The 23,204-nt window shown below is 42.6% G+C and overlaps 1 protein-coding gene and 1 long non-coding RNA gene across 5 annotated transcripts in view; one reads left to right on the top strand and one right to left on the bottom strand.

Moving 5' to 3' along the window:
- LOC138990799 (uncharacterized) overlaps positions 1-2,220 on the top strand; it is a 36,115-nt gene extending 33,895 nt beyond the window's left edge. For both annotated transcript variants that reach the window (XR_011466913.1, XR_011466914.1), the window contains one exon: positions 635-2,220. This is a non-coding gene — a long non-coding RNA (uncharacterized lncRNA). The remainder of the gene's footprint in view (positions 1-634) is intronic.
- Positions 1-23,204, bottom strand: part of GRHL2 (grainyhead like transcription factor 2) — a 172,570-nt gene that overhangs the window by 70,300 nt on the left and 79,066 nt on the right. For all 3 annotated transcript variants that reach the window (XM_014476738.2, XM_070383061.1, XM_070383062.1), the window contains exon 7: positions 21,315-21,426. In XM_014476738.2, the coding sequence (XP_014332224.1) occupies positions 21,315-21,426 (112 nt within the window). The remainder of the gene's footprint in view (positions 1-21,314; positions 21,427-23,204) is intronic.

The raw sequence follows: 23,204 nt of genomic DNA, 5'->3' as shown, positions 1-23,204 counted from the left end.
GCTGCCTCCGTCTGCATGTCATGTTCTCTTCTGTGTTTCTGTGTCTCTTCTCCCTTTTTCTTCTCTTCTGAGGATTTGGCATTGGATTTAAGGCCCACCATAATCCAGGATGATCTCATCTAGAGATACTTAACTTACTATATCTGCAAAGACCTTTTTCCCCAACAAGGTCATATTTACAGGATCTAGTACTTAGGATATGAACATATAATTTTTGAGAGAGTTATCATCAACCCCTGTATCTGCGATTCCCTCCTATGACTGGAAGTCCTATGATTTGAATGCATGGCTTGTTCTTGTATGAGAGCCACTGTAGCTAAAGAGTCATCACACTTTCTTTTAAAGCATTTCATGGTGAACATATAGGCATGTCTCAGAGATTTTGTGGGGTTTGGCTCCAGAGAGCCTCAATAGAGCAAATACTGAAATAAAGGTAATCACATCAATATTTTGGTTTCCTAGTGTATATAAAAATATTTACTCTGTAGTCTATTAAGCACACAATAGCATTATGTCTAAAATACAATGTATATACCTTAATTCAAAAAACTTTATTGCTAAAAATGCTAACCATCATCTGACCCTTCAGTGAGTCATAATCTTTTTTTGACTTTTTTTTTAATCTTTTTTGCAGGTGGAGCATCTTGCCTGGAGTTGATGGCTGCTGACTGATCAGAGTGGTAGTTGCTGAAGGGTGGGGTGCTTGTGGCAATTTTTTAAAATGAGACAATTCCTTAAAATGAGCTGAACTGATTTTTTTTCAAGAATGACTTCTCTGTAGCGTGCAATGCTGTGCTGCAGAGCACAATGCTCTGTGCCATTCTGCCCACAACAGAACTTCTTTGGAGACTGGAGTTAATCCTCTCAAGCCCTCCTGCTGCTTTATCAACTGAGTTTTTATGATAGTCTAAGTCTTTGTTATCATTTCAACAGTTTTCACAACATCGTAACCAGGAGCAGATTCTATCTTAAGAAACCACATACTTTGCTCACCCATAAGAAGCGACTACACATTCATGAAAGTTTTCTCATGAGATTGCAGCAATTCAGTCACATCTGCAGGCTCCACTTCTAGTTCTCTTGCAATTTCCACCACATCTGCAGTTACTTCTTCCACTGAATCTTAAACCCCTCTAAGTATCCCATGAAGACTGGAATCAATGTCTTCCCAACTCGTGTTAATGTTGATATTTTGACCTCTTTCCATGAACCACATTCTTAAAGCATCTAGAATGGTGAATCCTTTCCAGAAGGTCATCAATCTTGACAGATTCATCAAAGGAATCACTATCTATGGCAGCTATTGTCTTAAAAATGTATTTATTAAATAATAAGATTGGAAAGTTGAAACTACTCTTTGATCCATGGACTATAGAATGGATGTTGGGTTAGTAGACATGAAAATAACAATAATCTTGTGGTACCTCTCAATCCTTGCTCTCAGGTGATCAGATGCATCGTCAATGGACAATAATAATATTTGGAAAGAAATCTTTTTTTCTGAACAGCAGGTTCCAACAGTGGGCTTAAAACATTCAATAAACCATGTCATAAACACATGTGTGGTCATCCAGGCTTCGTTGTTGCATTTATAGCGATGCAGGTCCTAGATGGCATTTTCTTTTGATCTATATTGATAATTGGGGGCTTCCCTAATAGCTCAGTTAGTAAAGAATCCGCCTGCAATGCAGGAGACCCCGGTTCAATTCCTGGGTCGGGAAGATCCGCTGGAGAAGAGATAGGCTACCCACTCCAGTATTCTTGGGCTTCCCTTGTGGCTCAGCTGGTAAAGAATCCACCTGCAATGCGGGAGACCTGGGTTTGATCCCTGGGTTGAGAAGATCCCCTAGAGAAGGGAAAGGCTACCCGCTTCAGTATTCTGGCTGGAGAATTCCATGGACTGTAAAGTCCATGGGGTCGCGAAGAGTCGGACACGACTGAGCCACTTTCACTTCGTGTAGCCACCTTCATGAATTATCTTAGCTAGATCTTCTGGATAACTTGCTGCAGCTTCTACATCAGCACTGGCTGCTTCACCTTGCAATTTTATAAGTTAATGAGACGACACCTTTTCTTAAACCTCATACACTGACTTCTGCTAGCTTAAAACTCTTATTCCCTAGCTTTCTCACCTCTCTCAGGTGTTGTAGAATGGAAGAGAGTCAGGGCTTTGCTCTGGATTGGGTTTTGGCTTACAGAAATGTCGTGGCTGTTTTGATTTTCTACCCAGAGCAGTAAAACTTTCTCCATGTCAGCAATAGGCTGTTTTGTTTTCTTATCATTTGTGTGTCCACTGGATTAGCACTTTTAATTTTTGTCAAGAACTTTTCCTTTGCATTCACAACCTGGCTAACTGCTTGGAGCAAGAGACCCAGCTTTTGGCCTCTCTTGGCTTTTGCCATGCTTTCCTCACTAAGCTTAACGATTTCCAGCTGTTGATTTAAAGTGAGAGATGTGATTCTCTTGGTAAAGGTCACACTGCACTTGAAAATGTGTGGATTATTTTCAAATATCTTTGATAATTTGTTTCTAACATAATTACCTTTTGATAATTCTAACACAGTGATAAGAGAACAGACTCTGTATGCTTTCAATACCTTTAAACCATGAAATTTTTGCACCCTGTTTTATGTCCCTGGATATGCTCCAGTGTCTCCTAGTTTATAGTCTATGAGAACTTGGATAGATGTATATCCTACTGTTGTATGAAAATTGTGTAAGCCTTAACTATGTTGACTTGGTTCATGGTGCTTTTCAGGTCTACTATATCCTTCTACTTTTCTGTATATTCATTCTATTAATTTTTGAGAGTTTGATATTGAAACTCCAACTAAAATTCTAATTTACTACTTAAAAGTAATTGTAATATATAGTGGAACTATATGTAATTTTGTTCTGTATTTTCTGTAAATGCATTATCATACTTTTATAATTTAAAAAATGAAAAAAAAGAATTTTGAAAAAAAGAAAGTGAGAGAGGTAAGGCTTGTTCTTTCACTTGAACACTTAGAGACCATTGTTGGGGTTATTAATTGGCGTAATTTCAATATTGTATCTCCAGGCACAGGAGGGCCTGAGGAAAGGGAGAGATGGGGGAATGGCTTGTTGGTGGAGAAATCATAACACGTACATTTATCAATTAAGCTTGCCATGGTATACGGATGTGGTTTGTGATGTCCCAAAACAATTACAATAGCAACGTCAAAGATCACTGATCACAGACCATCATATCAAATACAACAATAATGAAGAAGTTTGAAATATGGAGAAATTACCAAAATGTGACACAGGCAGATGCTGCTGGAAAAATGGTGCCAACAGACTTGTTCCATGCAGGGTTGCCACAAACATCCAATTTTTAAAAAAGCATTATCTGTAAAGCACCATAAACTGAAGCCCAGTAAAAAAACACTTTGTATTACATTTTGAATGGACTTTCTTTCCTAAAAAAGATGACGAGGCAACACACATGCTACATGTTTTGTACACTAGTTTGTAAATATCTATAGAATATAAACATCTACTTGATCAGCATGGAGATATAAATATGGCTTAGATGTTTCCCAAAACTGGCATAATGGAACAAAACTACAAGTGGCTAAAACAGGTTTCTTAAAAAAAAAAAAAATGTATGTCAATTGCATCTGAGTTAAGAAGGTACTTCTTATTAATCTTAGTGATTTACACACAAAGGGATAACCCTAAAGTACACAACCAGCTCAAAGCATCAAAAAGAACAAAACCATGGAAAGAAGAAATGAGAATCTAATGAAATAAGGGTGAAGTTGATCTCATGTTAATGTCATGTCTGGTGATAGAGTCAAACTTTCCAGGGTCTGTTCTCAGGTTGGGTGTGTCCTTGAAATGTTAAAGTGAAGCATATGGGAACGCACAGCCATGAAGATTCTCTAGAGCCTGTTAGGATAGCCTCCAAAGACATAGACTGATAGTTTCTGGATTCTCATGGTTGGTAGCCTTGGGCAGATGTTCTGTTATAGTGACTCTCGAGTGCTGGGGTGCATCAGAATCACTGGGAAAACTTTGGTAAAATGGAGACGACTGAGCCAACTCCCAGAGATTTTCATTCAGTAGGTCTGGGATGTGGCAAAGAATCTGCCTTTTTAATAAGGTCCCAGGCAGGGCTGATGCTGCTGGTCTGGAGACCAGACTGGGTAGCATAGATCTATGGCAAATTGAAATGACTGAATCCTTTTTGTGCATTCAATTTATTTCACATATAGGCTTAGAAAGCACTCCATCTACAGTGATGTCCCACATCAATTATCCATGATGTCCATGAGACAGACTGTCTTCATCCTCAAGTCTCCCCTCTTAGGTAAATGCCAGCACCACGTACAGGAGGACCAGGCAGCTACCTACATGGTAAGACCTGGGGACCACCTGCTCCAAGACCTCTACTTATTCTCTGGCCTGGAATCCCATCCTAGGACTCTCTTTGGGAACAGACACTGTCATCTCCTGACATGAAAATGAAGTGCTCTAGGAACACTAATACCTGCCATAAAGTGAGCTCTTACCAAATGCCAAACCTTCTCCTGACACAGCCTCCTCTAAGCCTCACCATGGCTCCAGGAGGTAGGTATCAGCACCCCCTTCTAAAGAGAAGTTAAGCTGCTTGTGCAAAGCAACATGGCTGGTGACAAAACAACCTGTGATTTGAATCTAGGTCTGTTTAGTGCCAAAGGCCACAGTTTTAACCACTACCTGCATTTATCTTGTAAGTTTATCTTGCAAATTAAACAATAAATGGCCACCAGCCATTAACATCTTACAGAGAAAAATCATAGCATAGCCTATGTGGAAACTAGCGGGTAGAGAAGTGCCGGAGGAATGGAAGTTTGATGAGGAGGAGAGTCTGGACATTTTTGGACCACTGCAAATGCCTGAGCAAACCAGGGCAAAGTTAGGGGTGTTGCAGTGAAGAGGAAGCAAAGAACACATCTCCACACCCTGCAGACACTGGGAGGATGGAAAGAAAGCTCACAAATTAGCCCTTCTAAGAAAGCAACGGAGGTGTGTGCTTAGTTGCTCAGCTGTGTCTGACTCTTTGTGACTGCAAGGAGTGTAGCCCGCCAGGCTCCTCTGTCCATGGAATTCTCCAGGCAAGAATACTGGAGTGGGTTGCCATGCCCTCCTCCAGGGGTTCTTCCCAACCCAGGGGTTGAACCCAGGTCTCCCACATTGCAGGTGGATTCTTTACCATCTGAGCCACCAGGGTGGAGATGACAAACTTCACACTGTTATCAGCAAAGGACCGCTAGACGAGCATGAATATGCAATACTTTCCATGTTTTTGGGAAGTTATATTCTGTGCTGATATTATAGGATCCACTCTATTTTAATTGCTATGGAAAGCAGGCCAGTGAATTCATTTGTTATACCCTTTTTATTTTTTTGCATATGAATATTGGTCTGTTAAAAGGTCTTTATTTTTTCATTTAAAAAAATATTTATTTATTCATTTGACTGTTCTGGGTCTTTAGTCGTAGCAGCAGGATTCTTTAGCTGTGGCATGCAAACTCATAGTTGTGGAAAGTGGGCTCTAGTTCCCTGACCAGGCCCCCTGAACGTAGGTCCCCTGCTTTGGGAGCAAGGAGTCTTAACCACTGAACCACCAAGGAAGTCCCAAAAGGTCTTTAAATTCAGACTTCTGTTGTTTTCTTCAAACTGATTGTATGTGTAAGTGTGATTCTGGAATGCTGTCAAAGAAACTAGTAATTCCTTTACCTTAATTAAGTTCACATGCTTGGTAAATTATAACTACTCCTTATTATTTTTGTATATATTGTTGGAGATTAAAAGAAGTGGTATAATTAATGCAAAAAATTGCTTCTCTTTTGAAAGGTGTGGATTCTGCCTGGACTGGTGCAATAAAGAAGCCAGAACGCTGAGAATGGCTCAAGGCGCTAGTACCAACTCAGTGTGCAGCATCACAGCCCAGGAAGACGCTTCTTTTGAAAAGCCAAGGACCTGTGGTAGTTTATGCATTTTATGCATCTGGGGTCAGGATGCTACAAAGAGTCCATTTATACGGTGGTGCTCAAAGCACAGAGAGAAAAACCACTGGCGGGGGAGATACCTAAACCTGAATTAAATTTATCCTCCTCTCACCAAAGCCTGAGACCGCCAGTGAATTACTGCACTTGTATTTCCTCAGCCATTAAAGAGAGACAATGTCTAAGAGAACAGACCCCACTCGTCCTGTAGTCGGTGACAGAAACAACGCTGGTCCCCACTTTCCCCCATCCCTTCTGTCCTCAAACATCTGTGTCCCTCTATCTGCAATGACAAATGGGATCAGTTCAAATTCCGGAAACAGTCAAGGGTCATTCTAAAAGTATTCACTCTGACTTGAAATATGAAAAATAAATAAACCCTAGTTGAAGTAGGTTCTGAGTTTTTTTTTTTTCTGTTTTCAAAACTAAAGAATCAGCTTCTTAAAATCTGAATGACTCACAAGAACTCTGAGTTCATGATTTCCTTTATATATTTTTACCAAATCAGAGGTGACCTGGGTTTCCTTAAGGGTGTTGACACTTGAGCTGATTTTTAGAGGCACTAAATGTATTTCCATCACTGGGTCCTGAGCAAACAGTTAGGAACAACCACCAGTCTTTGAGAGCTGAGTGTGTACTAAATACACATACTTCATGAACACAACCTCAAATAATTCTGATCAGTAGCTTTTTAAAATTATTCCTACTAGGTATAGTGGGCAAACGCATCGAGTACCTCCCCTCCCTGGCAGTCACTTAGTTCTGAAAGGGACAAGCTGGGATTGAAACCTAAGAAGTTCTGTAATATATAAGCTTTACAATGAGCACCTTTCCATACATAATCCAGAACAAAAGGGGCTGACATTATGAAAACAAAATTTGTGACTCATAGAATTGTGACTGGTGTAGAGTGACTCTTTGGCACTATTAAAGCTGGAGTTATTAATATTGTTATGATATTTACTCTCCATATATCATTTAAGATAAACTCTTTCTTAGAGTTTTCCCATTAGGAGAAGCCTAATATTTTATTAGTTTGACTCACCCTTCTATTTCTAGAGAAAGAATTATACAGGCCTGTGAGATAGCTTTCAATTGCACTTAACATAAACTTAGAATAAGAAAAGCATTGACACTGTAACCCGTTTCTGCATTCCAGATAGGCTAGTATTGAGTTGGCCAAAAAGTTCGTTCAGGTTTACATCAGCCAGAGAAATGGTACGGAAAAACCCAAATGAACTTTTTGGCCAACCCCATACTTTTATTCTGTTTGATTTCATTGCTTAAGAATGCTGGTCCTTAAGACCTAAATAGCTGTTTCTCCAGAGAAGACATATAGATGGCCAACAGACACACGAAAAGATGCTCAGTATCACTAATTATTCAAGAAATGCAAATCAAAACTACAAGGAGGTATCACACCAGCCAGAATGGCCGCATGAAAAAGTCCACAAATAACAAATACTGGAGAGGATATGCTGAAAGGTACCTGTGATCCACCAATCTCACTTCTGGGTGTATATCCAGGCAAAACTATAATTCAAAAAGATACATACACCCCTATGTTCAGTGTAGCACTATTTACAACAGTCAGAATGTGCAAACCACCTAAATATCCATCAGCAGATGAATGGGTAAAGAAAATGTGATGTTTATACATCAATGGAATATTAGTCATAAAAAAGAATGAAATAATGCCATTTACAGTTACATGTTATGGACCTAGAGATGATCATACTAATCAAGGTAAGTCAAAAAGAGAAAGACAAATACTATGTGATATCACTTATATGTATCTGAAATAAGACACAAATGAACTTATCTACAAAACAAAAATGGACTCACAGATACAGAGAACAAACTACAGAGAACAAACTTCCCAAGGCGGAGGGGGCTGGGGAGGGGAAGGGTTGGGAGTTTGGGATTAGCAGATGCAAACTAGTATATACAAAACAGATAAACAACAAGGTCCTATTGTATAGCACAGGGAACCATATTCAATATCCTGGGTAGCCATTCCCTTCTCCAGGGAATCTTCCCAACCCAGGGATCAAACCCAGGTCTCCTGCATTGCAGGCAGATTCTTTACCATCTGAGCCAACAGGGAAGCCCAGCATACCATAATGGGAAAACAGGGAAAAAGAATGCTGGTCTTGACCCATAAAACTTGACTTCAGATTGAAAGTAGGTCACATTCTGTTTGTAGGCACACATACACATATGTCCTAGAAAAGGGAATGACAACCCACTCCAGTATTCTTGCCTGAGAAATCCCATGTAGCCTGGCAGGTTACAATCCAAGGGTTTACAAAGAGTCAGACACAACTGAGTGAGTAATACTTTCACTTTTATATATATATATATATATATATATACCCACACACACATACAACATGACTTCCAGCTCTGAATTTAAATCAACTGGGATGGGCTTAAAATTAAACTCTTCTCATTAGTCTGTTATTCAGTGAGATTTAAATTCAATCTAACTATTATGTCTTTTTAAACTATGTGTCTTTTAAATTTGTGAAAACACAAAAGTGCCTAACACATCCTGACATTTCACTGAATGAATGAAGACTGGGGTAGTGCTTCGGTAAATAATTTATTTGTGTATACTGTGGGAACTATTTATGTTTTATTTCAGTTTTCCATTCTTTATTTCGTTACTTAATATGCTAACACTCTTAGGGGAAGGCAGAGGACAAGATGTTATAGACATCTAGGATTAGAAGTTACTGCCCAGAGTGGTTATTCGGCCAAAATCATGTCAGACCTACACACCGGGCTCCCTTCCTCTAGCACAAGTCCCCAAGCTTTCCCCACGTCAGTTGACATTTCCGGAAAGTGTGACACTTCCCAGTTAAACCAAGTCTAATTTATGAAAGACAATGGAACTCTTTCTCAAACGATGGTACTTTATTATTAGCAACAGTCTTCAGAATTGCTTTTCTGTCCTAAGACATTCCAGTCTCTCAAAGTCTCATTCTAGTATCTAGTAGCCCTCAATGTCAGAAATGATTTTCCAACACCTATAACTGCCCTTTTGAGTTGAATAGATTCAAAAAAAAGAAATGACTTTTTGGTAACTGGGGGTGCGGGACACAGACACACTACAAGAACTGTAAATCTTCACAGGGATTACCCTTTGATCAACCAGAAATTACAAACCCAATTCTTTCAGTAGCTCAAGATCCATTAAAAGCAACCTCCACTTTCAACCTTCCCATTAGCCCCTGGGCTGCCCAGTCACTCACCAAAGTGGTCTACAGATAAAGGAAGGTAAGTTTGTTATGTGGACGATGGAGGTGGAGGGTGTTTGTTATATGAGGGATTTTTGCATTAACTGCTATTAGAATTACTCACATTGCTATTCCTGTTTATTTATTTTTCAACAGTTATTAGAGGATTTACATATTATTTCAAAATGGAAATTCCAATTCTCTTACATATATTTCCTCAAGAAGATAAATGTGTCCTTCAAAGGAGGGAGGCAGTTCCTGCTGTTACCATTCTCCTTGGAGATGCTGAATCACAGCATCTGAGGACTGCAGGTGTGCACCGAGAGGAACCCAACAGCCACCTTAGAAAAGTTGGCTCCTTGATCTGTGAAATGGAGATAACATAGTGCTGGCCTCACAGCATAAAAAACTTTCTGTTTTTTTCTGTTGTACAGAAAAAACTTTCTCTTGGCAAGTTTTAGATTTTGTAAACAGGGAAGAAAAACTTTACATTTGCCTAATTCCACACTTGTGGGTACTGCAAAGACAAGGAAGACATGCATTTGTTCCTGCTGAAAGGCAGGGTGAGAGGGAAGTTTCCAGTCCCTGCTGGAGTGCGGCTGAAAAGACCAGCTCTGTAGTTCTGTTCAGTAATTAGCTGAGTCTCGTGACACTATCAGACTGTCTTGCCAGGGTTTCTTTTTTTGTAATTCTTAAGTCAACCAAGTAACACTAAAAAATGTGAGACTATTAGGCTGAGGTTTCACTAAATGCATCTCTAAAGAAAGAAAATAATTAGACCCCAAGCAAAAAACATGAAATCAGGGACTTCCCTGGTGGTCCAGTGGTTAAGAATCCGTCTTCCCGGGCAGGGGACATGGGTTTGATCCCTGGTCGGGGAACTAAGATCCCACATTCCAGGGGACAATTAAGCCTACAGGTTGCAACCTGAGAAGTCTGCATGCTGCAACAAAGATCCTGGGTGCTGCAACTAAGACCCGACGTGGCCAAATAAATATTTTTTAAAGACATAAACTCAAATAGAGAGCATAGATTACATGTTTGAGATGAAGTCATGGTCAAATATAGCTAAAGATACAGGAAAGGTCCGACCAAGTAGGAGAAAGCAATGTGGCATCCAGTAAATGTGAAAAAGAAAATGGTGGAAGACAGGAAATTAAAGTATTTTACAGTATTAAATATGATAGGTCTGTTGAGTGGCTTTAGTTATGTGTGTGTGTGTTCATTTTGAAAGCTCATCATGTAAACCACGATCTCTTTATGAGAAAGTTTCAGCCTTTCACTGAAACAGGTTCTCAGAGCATCCATTCAGTGGATGCCCTTCAAGCACCCATTCCTACTTTAACCCTCTCTGTAACATTCCTTCTGGTTAACCACTCAGGGTTTTAAAATTGCCAGCAGTGGGGAAGTACTTCTCCACAAAAGGTTTCTTAAACAATAATGCCTACAACCAGGCAAACACACTTCCCAGGAGCAGTGAAAAAAAAATTAACCCAAATTAAAGACCAGATTAATTACAATTTTTAATTCCCATATTTTTTCTTGGTAAAGTTTGCTTTAAAGCAAATTTCTGTTTGTTTCAGGGAAATAACAATAATTTCCAGTTAAGTTAAAAGAAAAATTTATTAATGAAGCCCCCAAGTTAAAAAGGAAAAGTTCCCCCTTGGTTTATTAATGTAGGTATTATGTTTCTATGTTAGCAATTAAGTCTTGGAGTTAACCATGCTTCATGAAAAAGTCTATAGAATAATGCAACAATTTTTAAAATATAAGAAATCAAAGTACCAAATGCACATTTAGCTGGCATCCAGAAAAATACCACCAAAACTGATTGTTTCATCATAGAAGAGGACAGAGCCCAACCCCACCCTGATTTCCCTGTTAACAAAGCACATATTCCCTTACCATGGTGTTACCTACATACACAGAACAATACACGGAAGTTTGCTCATCAGCTAGTCAGCACTAGTTGAGCATCTTTTCTGTGCCAGGCACCATACCAGGTGCTGCTCATACAAAAGTTACAGAAGAAAATTTTCTCTCCCCTCGAGAAGCTTGGCATTTAGTGGAATGGACAGAATGTAAACTGATCAACCAAGTGAAAGACAGCAATGTTACGGTCTAAGTACAAACTAAAACCTGTGGAGGAAGCAACTGATGTCTGAAAGATCAGGAAGATCTCACCTAAGTGGGGCGTGGAACAAGGTCTTAGGAGGGAGATGACTGCCAGGTAAAGGAGGGAGGAAGGGCCATTCTAGGCAAGGAGAGCCCGAGAGGAGAAATGAAGGGGAGGTTGGAAGTAACCTAGGGGTGAAACAGATCTACAGATATGGCATTAAGAAATTTGAATATTAAAAAAGATACACACACCCCAAAGTTCATTGCAGCGCTATTTACAATAGCCAGGGCATGGAAGCAACTTAAATGTCCATCAGTGGAGGAGTAGATAAAGAAGATGTGGCATATATATATACACATATATGTATACATGTACACATATGTATACACACACACATATCTATACAATGGAAAATTATGAGCATTAAAAGGCATGAAACTGTGCCATTTGTAGAGGTATGGATGGACTTAGAGACTGTCACAGAGTTAAGTCAGAAAGAGAAAAATAAATATATGACACACATTTTGGGCTTCCCTCGTGGCTGATCTGGTAAAGAATCTGCCTGCAATGTTGGAAACCTGGGTTCAATCACTGGGTTGGGAAGATCCCCTGGAGGAGGGAAAGACTACCCACTCCAGTATTCTGGCCTGGAGAAATCCAAAAAGTGTATAGCCCATGGGGTTGCAAAGAGTCAGACACGACTGAGCGACTTTCACTTTCATATGTGGAACCTAGAAAAATGGTATAGAGGACCTTATTTGCAAAGCAGGACTAGAGATGCAGATGCAGAGAACAAACATAAGGGTCCCAAGGATGGAGGAGAGGCAGTGGGTGGAGCAATGGGGACTCACACACTACGTGTTTAACACGGGTAACTGACGAGGATGCACGGCACAGGGAGTTCTGCTAGGCGCTCTCTGGTGAGCCAAATGTGAAGGACATCCGGAAAAGAGGGAGGTATGTGTACATACGGCCAACTCACTCTGCGGTGCAGCAGAAACTAACATAGTATTGTAAAGCAACAATACTCCAGTTAAAAAAAAAAAGAAATCTTAATAAAAGGCAGATTATGCTGGATTCAGACGTGAGTAAGATGTGAGGAGGGAAATGATGCCTCTTTTAAGAAACATGGATTGTAAGGAAAGAGGAAGACCCAGCAATAGTTTGGAAGGAAATCTGCCTGGATGTGTGGACAGTTGGTGAACTCTGGCCCTGTCTCGGGGGAAGGCTGGAGGAACTCTCCATCACCCTAGGCACACATGCCAAGGAGGAAATGATTCTCCCCAGAGGTGCTGTCCCCAATAGAATCAGCTCCTAACACTCATACGGAGACACGCATGCAATAAAGAAAAACTCACGGTGGTTCAATTTTTATTGAAAATGAGTATGTTCTGCTTGAACTAAGATTAAAGTTTAAAGAATATTTGCAGTGTATCATCTTTTAAATACAGCATTAACAGGCTACAATTTTTATCACAGCCATGTTTTCTAACCAAAGTTGATGATGAAAACAGTTGTCCAGTAGCTGTGGCTACAGTGCTTCTCTGTAAATCAGAGGGTGCCTCGCACTGCCTGTGACTGTTTCAACAACTGGAGCTGATGATCAAACAGCAGGTGGGGCAGAGCCGGGGCCACACCCCAACCTCTCCTCCCTGCCCCCACCCGTGCAGGAAGCAGGGGCCAAGGCTGCTCCACTATCTCAGCTCTGACTCACTCACTGCCCTGACTCTCACCAACCAGCCCTGGGTTGGGTTATTATTTATTTATTTTTTAAGATGAGGGCTCTCAAGGGGTTTGGTTTGGTTTTGAATCAAATTTACTTTTCATATCTATTCAGAAGTGTGGAAAGAGTCTAGGAAATATAAAAAATCAAAATTCCATTTCCTTGAGTTATTTTTAAAGGAGGGAAGTCCCACACTTTCCCAGCTGCAGGGAGAGAGCAGGTTTGCTCAGTGCTGGGGGAGGAGGGCTCACCGCAGAACAAAACTGAGTGGCAGAGTGGGCAACCCTGGGGAAGAGAGAGGCAAGCTGCAGGGCACCCTATGGTGATCTGGGGTTCCCCCAGCCATCCCCACAAGGGAAGGGGCCAGGACAGGGCCAGAGTTCACCAAATGACCACACATTCAGGCCCTGGTCTTGGCAGATTTCCTTCCAAACCATTGCTAGGTCTTCCTCTTTCCTTCCATCCATGTTTCTTGAAAGAGGAGTCACTTCCTACTCCACATCTTACTCATGCCTGAGTCTAGGCCCATTTGGGCCACAGATTCATGCTGACTACTTGGCTACCTGACCTCTTGAAAACCAGCAGATGCCTCTCCCAGCCCACCAATCTCTACACCACCACGCCCCACTTCTCTGCACAGCTTTGAGTAGCCCAAGCCAGCATTTGACTATAAAAACTGCAAGAAAGCACACTTGTAAGGCACACCCACAGCCAGGCTCCTCTAGAAAGCTCAAAGGAAAACTAAAGGTGTAACTTAGTTTTATTCACAATTCCTATTTGAAAGTGGAGTACGACTCCACACAGAAGAGAGCTCCCAGCCCCGGACAGATGAGCCAAGCTGCGAAAGTCACAGTGGTCAACGAAATGCTGTATTCGAGAATCTCCCGAAAGGCTTCTCTTTGACCCTCACAGAAAACTATCTCGAACTAAACTTGAAAAAATGTTTTGATTTCATCAGACCTTAAGGATTCATGAAAACTTTATCTTAATATAAGATTGCTATCAACAGGACAATTTTAAAATAAAGAAATACATTTGTATTAGGGCACAGATGAAAATCCTATAATCACATGCTAATAACCAAAGAGACTATAACTGCCTGTCAATGGAAAACAATGGGATTAATATTAACAATATAATACATACTAATACAAGGAAAGATTACTTTCTGGGAACCAAAATCAAAGACAGATTGAATAAAGAGCAAATGGTTGGTTTCACAATTAACTGCAAAATGATGTCAATACTGATTACATTGGATGTGACTATCAAGTAATTTTGCTCATTTGGACGTGCTTGGGGAATTAGTCTAATTACATCACCATCCATACCACCCTTTCGGAAAGTGCAAAAACTGTGATGCTCATTGTTTTGAAAAAGCTGCATTGTCAAGCAAGCAAATAATTCTTAATTCTGTTCAGTAGAGAGAAGCTATATTTGAATGAGTCTCAATGTATCTGCTGTAGCTTCTGATTTTTCATTCTATAAATCAATGTTAGTTGTTGAATATCTTATAATTTTCCTTCCTTGCTTGAAAGGAAACAGAAAAACATTCTTCCCCAAGAAAGTGGTTCTGTAATTATTCACGCTTTGAGTAGACTTGCTGCGCATTCTGGTTCATTTTATGATTGGTAGTTCCTTTCAAATATTTTTAAAATGGCTTACATGGGGCAAAACTGGATCTCTCCACTGTGCAAATGAGTCCCAGGGAACTCCCGGCCTGTTTAATGTGTAGATGGTGCCTAAAAGTCACTGTGCCCCTGGCTGGACTCAGCATCAGTCAGCCCACACTCCCCTGGCACCTGGGGCACCATGCTTGCTGCTACTCCCAACCCCTACCTCATTGGCAAAGCTGCACTTTCTTTCTGTGATCTTTTTCTTCTCCTTTATCCCTACAGCCAGTCAGTTCTGAAAGTCTACCAGTTCTAGAATTCATCTCTCATTCCTGAGTTAATTTTTGCATCTCTCCTTTACAGCTTACTCCTCCGGGTCTCTCCACAGCTATAACCAGTCTCTCCCTCACTTCATCCCACCCGGACCCTGGCTCAGTCCTGCTAAAAATCATCAGCAGTTGAGCAAAGTCTCCCAAATAAAACCCTGCAACTCAATAAAGAGAAATGTCACCTCATCAGAGTATTCCATTTGCCTGTATTTCTGCCCAGTCTCCCCCTTGTCAGAGTTCTGGGAGGACCAATGGGCGAATGGAACACTCCCCTGAATGAGGGACATCTCTTATGGGCCCTCACTTATATATTCTTGCATCTCTAAAGCCCACTGTGTTCAACAAGAGAAAAACATGGATTAATGAAAAACAAAATATGCATGTTACACCTCAATATAAAAAAAGTGTAAGCACACACATTTCGAAAATCTCCCCGACAAAACTGCAAAGCAAGGTTCTGTGGAGCCACACGAGTGTACCGCGGCAGAGGACGAGAAGCTCTGAGCGCAGTTCCCCTCAGTATCTGGTGTGGTGACGCCTCTGCAAAGACCCACCCAACGGTCTGAGAGAGCATTTCCCCAGTGTTCCGCCTGCAGCTCTGAGTTGACCACCATGATACGTGTGGTCGGAGTCAACAGCCCTCTCATACCAGGAACTTTCTGGGCTTTGGACCCCAAAACACCCTCCTGGGCTCATTCAGCCTCCATGGGAGACCCAGAGCTTCAGTCTGTACCTCACTGAAACAGCTTTACATGGGTCTCCTCTTACAGCTTGAGACCAGCAAATCCCATCTATACTTCCTACCCCTGTCACTCTAAGAAAGTGTTAGCCACTCAGTCATGTCCGACTCAGTGACCCCATGGACTGCAGCCCACCAGGCTCCCCTGTCCGTGGGATTCTTCCGCCGAGAATACTGGAGTAGGTAACCATCCCCTTCTCCACGGGATCTTCCCAACCCAGGCATCGAACCCAGGTCTCCTGCATTGCAGGCAGATTCTTCACTGTCTGAGCCACCAGGTTACTCTAAAATTCCCCTTAAAAAAGCAAGCCTCTCCACAATTCCCACAGCCTTCCAGCTCATTTTTCAGCCCAGTTTATTCCCAGTTTACTTGTCTCCCCACCCACTGTGTAAGTTGAATCAATGATACACTCACCAGCATGCACGAGAGTTTTACCCCTCCCATTTTTGCCAACAGTTTTATCAGATTTTATAAAATCACGTGCCAATCTCACTTTGGTTTTACTGTCTTGATTCCTATACCTCTGCATGGGCTGTTTCCTTGGCTCACAGCACCCTCCCCCCACCTTTTTGACCTCACATGTTCTGGTTATCTTTTCAGAGGGGACTTAGAAACATCTACGGCAAGTGTTCCTCCCATCTGCCTCTCACCATGTGATAACCTCAGCCAGTCATCTTCTTGCCTCCAGTCTGGAGCAACTTGAAGATGGGGCTCTACCTTATTTATTTATCTCTGAATCACCAGTTCCTAACGAAGGGTCGGTTTGCTGAGTGAAGGTGAAATTACTCTGCCTTTCTGCAAGCTGGTGGTAACTAAGATGGGATCAACACTGACTCCATGTCCGTTGAGAAAGGGGGTTTCACACTCAGAGATGAGCAAAGGACAGATACCATCAAAGTGGTGATTCCATACAGTAGGTACAATTAGTGCAGGAACACTCTTTGGGCTGCAGAATGTGAACATATTGATGACCTGGAGTAACTGTTGTTATCCGACAAGTTCACAAGAAAGAACTTGTGAAACTTGGAGAACTCTACTTATGTGCTTTGCAGAGCAGCAGAGTGCACTTGGGCTGGGGTTTGTTTGTTCTACTTATATCCAGCAAGAGCTAATTGCTAATGTTTCCTTCCCCACCAACATAGTTTATGGCCTAATGTACAAGAACCACACATCTGAACTGGCTTTTAGAAATGCCAGAACTAGCAGCAGCCGAGTCCTGCCACCCAGAGTGCAAAGCGTTCTCAGCGTCTGGAAAGGAAGGTGCAGTGGAGAGAGGCAGGGCCTCAGGGCAAGGTCAATTCATGACAGCTTGCAGTTACTCTGCATGTGATTAGGGGCTGGGGGGGGCGGGCGGCAGAGTGATCTAGAGGTCAGGATACAAAGATGAGAGACAGTGGAGTGAAGACACACAATAATTAAAAAAAATAAGGGGTGCACACTCTAGCAATCCTGAATTTCCATCTTCACCACTTACCAGGTGTTTGATCCTGGGTAAAATTCTTCACACCTCACCCTCTCAGCTTTTCAGCAATAAAATAAGCTGTTTTGAGGATGAAGGACAAAATGCTTAAGTCTGATGTATAGAAAGAGCGTGGCACACAAAAGGCAACAGACACCCGGGCTGTTACGCAGACACAGTCCGCGTCTTTGAAAGCCAGCTTCCTATCACTGCAGCAAGAGTTTCATCCTTACGTGCGTTCATTCATTCGTTCATACGTTCATTCATTCCTTCAGGAAATATTTATCAAATGCTCACGGTGACTCAGGCTCTGTGAGAGGCATTAGGCCTGGAGCAGAAAAGAAAACAGACTAGTGTCTGCTCTTATGGGGCTTAGTGTAGCATGAGGGGGGACACAAGAAGAAATAGAAACATGTATTCATAACATGTTTGGTGGCGACAGGGCTCTGCAGTGGAGTAGAGTTAAGGCAGCTTGAGAGCGACGAGGGCGTGATGTTTGGGTGAGGTGAGAGGGAAGGTCTCTCTGATACGGTGACGACAAGCAAAGGCCTCCAAGAAGTGAGGGAACAAGTCAGGCAACATGTGAGTATCCGCCCAGGGAGGGATGTGACTGGTGTGAGGCAGGAAGGGACTCACCAGGAACTCTGCTCAGCACTCAGGAAGCTGGCAGCTGAGGTGCCCCCTGCTCTGAGGAGCAGCTCTCTTCCTTGGCCCTCCACTTTCCGTGGATGGCCTTTCCACAGATGGGGACTCCAACAGGGACGCTGAGGGTCCTCTCCCATCAGGTAGCCGGCACACACAGGTTACTCAGAGGGCAGGAGTGGGCGATGAGGCGGGGCCACAAAGAACAACCAACAGTCTAGTCCAGAGGAGACAATTTATGTAGGGAAAGATGGAGAATGTGCTCCAGGCATGATTATATCAGGGCCCAGAGGTGACAGGATGACCCTCGAGCATGAGTGGTGAGTTCCCCGGAGAAGGAAATGGCAAGCCACTCCAGTATGCTTGCCTGGGAAATCCCATGGACAGATGAGCCTGGTGGCCTACAGTCCATGGCGTTGCCAAGAGTCGATTGAGCACATGAGTTCTGAGCGGATGTTGAAGAAAGACCCAGAGAGGTGAGAGCTCCACTGGGTGCTGCTTGGAAGGGAAGCAGGGAGACTGAGGGATGGAGGGAGGGCTGGCTGTCCTGGGCACCCCTGGAAAGGTGAAAGGACCTGTGTATCCAAACACAGAGTGGTATTGCACATAACTTAAGGAGTGGAGGTTCCCCAAAGCCCACCCACAGACCCAAGGACCCAGGTTACGAATGCTCGTTTTAGCAAAAAAGGGCCTCATCTCAGTCTCTAATGCCAGCTTCAAAGTCACTACCTACAGGCTTCAGTTGGACTTGCTGACCACAGTGGCTGGGAGAGGCTTGGGGAACTGCAACTTGGGAGACCCAGCTTTAATCTCCAGTTCATAAAGGTAAAGAAAAATAACACATTACACACTTCTGGATTTTTCCTTTTCTCTTGCAGGCCAGCCACTAGAAGGTTCTCCACCCAAACTGACAAAGGTATAGCATAAACTCACTCCTGGGCCTCCTCCCCCTCAGCAGGCACTGGTAGCCCCCTGGCTGAGCGCAGGTGCAGCCTCACAGACATTCTCAACACGGCCCTGCAGAGTCACCACGGGGAGGGCACGCAGCACACGCATGCAGTCGCCACAGCAACCTCACCCCCCACCCTTTCTACTGGAAATGGTGTTAACCGCCCACTGACAGAGGAACAAGTTGCTTGATTTTTTAAAATCTGGTACAAGAATGAATGAGAGGAATTTCTTCCATCTTTCCTCATCCTGTCAGGTTGAGGTGAGGGGTAGAGACTGTGGTCAGAAATTTGATTTTTCATTTGAACCTAAGAGGCTGATTCAATGCCTCAATCTCAGAGTCAGCAAACAGCCCAGGTAGCCATGAAGTTACTGAGTCAAAGTCACAAATCTCAATGATAAATGTGTGTGTGTTTGTGTGCACACACACATGTGCAAAGGGTTACATGAGGGAGAAAAAGCAGCCAGGAGGTGATAAAGAAGAGAGATGAGATCTGAAATCCTATGAGACCTGAGAGATCATTCTGGGCTAAGAAAAGTAAACCGTGTAACAACATCAAAGTTGAACCCACAGGTATGCCAGTAAAACGTGTTTATTATTTGCCTTATTTGGACCTAGGCCACATTTCTACTTAATTGCTCCTTTCTTGGGCAGTAATTATAAGGCTAACTTTTCAAATAAAATAAAATTGTTCCTCTGCTCTGGGCAGACTGCCTCCAAAGCAGGTTACAGCAAGTATTCCCAAACCCTTCTTCCCAGTTGGTCGATCTTGGGGGTTCAGGGTGTGACTTGGGTGAGGAAGATCGCTTTTATGCCAGCACTTGCACTAAGTCTTGCACTAATTATCAGAGGAAAGGAAAGGTGGGTCAGTAAGCCTTGGTTTCCTTGTTTATTAAATAAATTCGTTTGACTAGTTGAAAGGAGATGTGTGTGAGTGTGTGCATCTGTAGTAGAGATAAGGAGTGGTATAGCCATTTTGCAAGAAAAACCAGCAAATTAGTTTCCATATGTTCTACAGCGAGTCTCCAACCCTACCTTAGTTCCTCTACCATTGGTCAAAGGGTCCCAGCAAGTGTGAGATAAAAGGTTTGAAAAAGTCCTTTGTTATAATGTGAAAGAAATCAAGGTAAACATCCTTCTAGTGCTTCATTATCAACTCTGGTGTCCAACACAGCAGAAACCTTCCTCACTGGACTTGGCCTGTCCTCACTGGGACTGTGCCTCGAGGTCTGGGAAACATGAAAATAAAGCCTATAAATGGGAAATAATTTCTTATGGAAGCAGAATGTACATGAACTGTTAAAATTATTTAGAAACACATATAATTACTGTGGTCTTAAGTTATTTCTAGACACTTTAAGATCAATCCCTGGCACCCCCTGCTTTGCTCTGTGTCTAGAGGTTGATTCCTGCAAAGTGCATGTGCCTGGGAGGTGCCCTCCTCTTCAGGCTAACAGGGTCAATGGAAAGTGCTAGGGGAGGCTGGGGGGCAGGGCATGCCCTCTCCCCCTCGCTCTACACTGAGGGGTGTTTCTGGCAGATTCTCTGCGGTTCTCGCTATTCTAAGATAGCTGCTCCCTCTGGGGTCCGCGTCCTCGCTGCTCTAAGACAGCTGCTCCCTCCACGGTCCCAGCTGTGGCTCCAGCCGATCCTGTCCCTGCCTGGGGGCTCTCACAACTCCCACCCCCTCTCCTTTGATCCTTTGGCCCTCCAGCAAATAACAGCAAGTTCCTGCTGTGGCTCCTCTCTCATGGCCTCGTGGGGCCTTCCACCCTCCCAATCTTGGCAATGAATTCTCTCCATGGAACCACTTGGTATGGGCTCTGTTCTCTTGACTGGACTCTTGAGTCCCACCCGGGGGCTCCGAATCTCTGAAGAACAAGCATAATGTTTAGGAATATACAGACTCCCGGAAATGCACTGGGCAGATCATTCCTTCTCTACTGCCAAGAACGCTCTCTCAAACTCTGCATTAGTCTGATCACCTAGTACTCTTTGCACTAGACGTGTGTTTGGATAGAAGGAACACAAGATAGAAAATGAGAGAACTAGAATGCTCTATCTAGTCCCGTGACCTTCACGAGTACCTTAGATCCAAATGAGCCCACGTTACTTGTGTTACAGGAAGGAATAAGAGTTCCTCTGGCCTGCCTGCCGGTTATTAGGCTCAAACACAAGAGGGCATGGAAATATGTTTCAGAAACTGGCCTGGCCATGGTAAATCTAAATCTATTATTATATGAGACACAGTTGACTTCTATGGGACACAAAGTGTTTTGCTCTAAGCTTAGCCCAATCTTGACTTCTCAGTCCAATTTGTACTAAATGTACTGAAATATTGGAAATGTTCCAAACTAGTGCCAGGCACATCACAGGAGTGATGTAGGTCTCAGCTGTGATTTCTGGGCTCTTCTTTCTATCAAGGCAACATGGAGGTTTACGAAAGACCATGCAAGAAGGTCAAGGTCAAGGTCAACTTACCAATGTCAAGGACCCTCTGCTTTGCGGTGTGCTGCCGAGAGTGCCAGTACTTCCAGTATTTCAGCTGCTCATCCCGGTTTTTGTCCTCACTGAAGACCACCATCACCACGCTCTGCAGGGCAGGGAGAACCACACAGCTTATTTTCCATTCAGCCCCTCCTGCTCCACAGTGTCCAGTTCTGGGAATCCTACCAGAGGTGTGTTGCCTTAATTTCTGTAAATTTGCTTTTCTTGCTTTAGATAAGCTCAGTTGTAGGGTTTATTTTGTTTCAAAATAGGCCTACTTTTTAGAAAATAAGTGGGAAGTGAAAACAGCACAGAGTAAAAAAAAAAAAAAAAAATGCTACCTCATCTTTACCATGACTAACACACAATTGGATTAACCAATTTACCAGCAAATGTATTATTTTGTGAGGTGAGTGGGAATACCAAAAAAGATTTTTTTCTTACATTGAATACAAGGCCATTTTTGAAATGGCATATCCTTAAACATAGAATTTGGTGCTTTTGTAAAAGAGCAAATATGTGTTTCTGGCCTAATTAAGTGCCTCTGACTGGATCAGTGATGGTACTGAGAGAAATACTAAAAGATGAGCTGACACTGATGAACAATGATATAAAATACAGATATATCACAGACCAAAAGATACAAAGTCAACCATATGATTTCCTTAAATATGTGGATATACTTTTAAATGAGCCCATGAAACTAATTATATCTGTAGAAATAAGAATCCCAAATGACTTCCACTTCTAAGTTCCAAGCTGTCTTGCTAAACTAAATATATGTTAATTCATTGTCATTTACGAGATGGAGAAGGTACCCAAAATCACCAAACAAACCAAAAAAAAAAAAACAAAACCAACTTACAACCCTTTAATTACAGCATGAGGAATACTATATCCAGGAATATACTCCCCATCTCATTCCATATCCAAAATACCTCTTAGACATTTTTCTGCTATTTCAAGAGAATAGTTCATCAACTCTCATTCCTTAATGCCTTGACCCCTGTAGCATTTGACACATATCTACCTAATTACCTACAGTTACTCAGTCCATGGCAGTGGCTTATGTTAATAAGGGCGGGGACATAGTGTCACTCACCACCGTGTCCCTGCTGCTGCTGCTAAGTCACTGCAGTCGTGTCCGACTCTGTGCGACCCCATAGACGGCAGCCCACCAGGCTCCCCTGTCCGTGGGATTCTCCAGGCAAGAGCACTGGAGTGGGTTGCCATTTCCTTCTCCAATGCATGAAAGTGAAAAGTGAAAGGGAAGTCTCTCAGTCGTGTCCGATTCCTAGCGACCCCATGGACTGCAGCCCACCAGGCTCCTCCATCCATGGATTCTCCAGGCAAGAGTACTGGAGTGGGGTGACCATGTCCGTAGTGCCCAACAAATAAGAGATACCAAATGCATGATAGTAGCCGTAGTGTCAAGATCTGGCTTATTCCCAGTGGTATGTAAACATGTGTCACACAAAAAAAGCAGAGGTTTGTCAGAAAAGCTGGTTTAGAAATAATGCATCCATATTATTCGAATCCACAAGCAGCATGACTCACAAAGGCGTGCAGGAGAGCTGACGAGAAAGGGACTCACGGGCTGTGCTGGTAGAACCCGGGGCTCGGCCTCCCTCCATCCTTCCCCCTTCCCCTTCCTCAGGTCTTTCTATTTCTATGTAAACATTCACTGCACAGCCTCCTGTTGTTTATTTCTGTCTGTCCCAAAATAAAAATAACATTTCGGGTGACTTTTTTCTAGTCAATGACTAAATTAGCATAAGTAATGGCCTGGTTTTGGTATGGAAATGTATTTTTCCAGTGATAAAGAAAAAGGCAGTTTGAAACTGCTATTACCAAGGCCACAGGCTCTGACTTAGGATGTAGCAC

This window comes from Bos mutus, chromosome 14, assembly GCF_027580195.1.
Source record: "Bos mutus isolate GX-2022 chromosome 14, NWIPB_WYAK_1.1, whole genome shotgun sequence".
In the NCBI taxonomy this organism is placed as follows: Eukaryota; Metazoa; Chordata; class Mammalia; order Artiodactyla; family Bovidae; genus Bos; species Bos mutus.
Note: the sequence above shows the minus strand (reverse complement) of the source record. Positions and strands in the feature narration are given on the sequence as shown.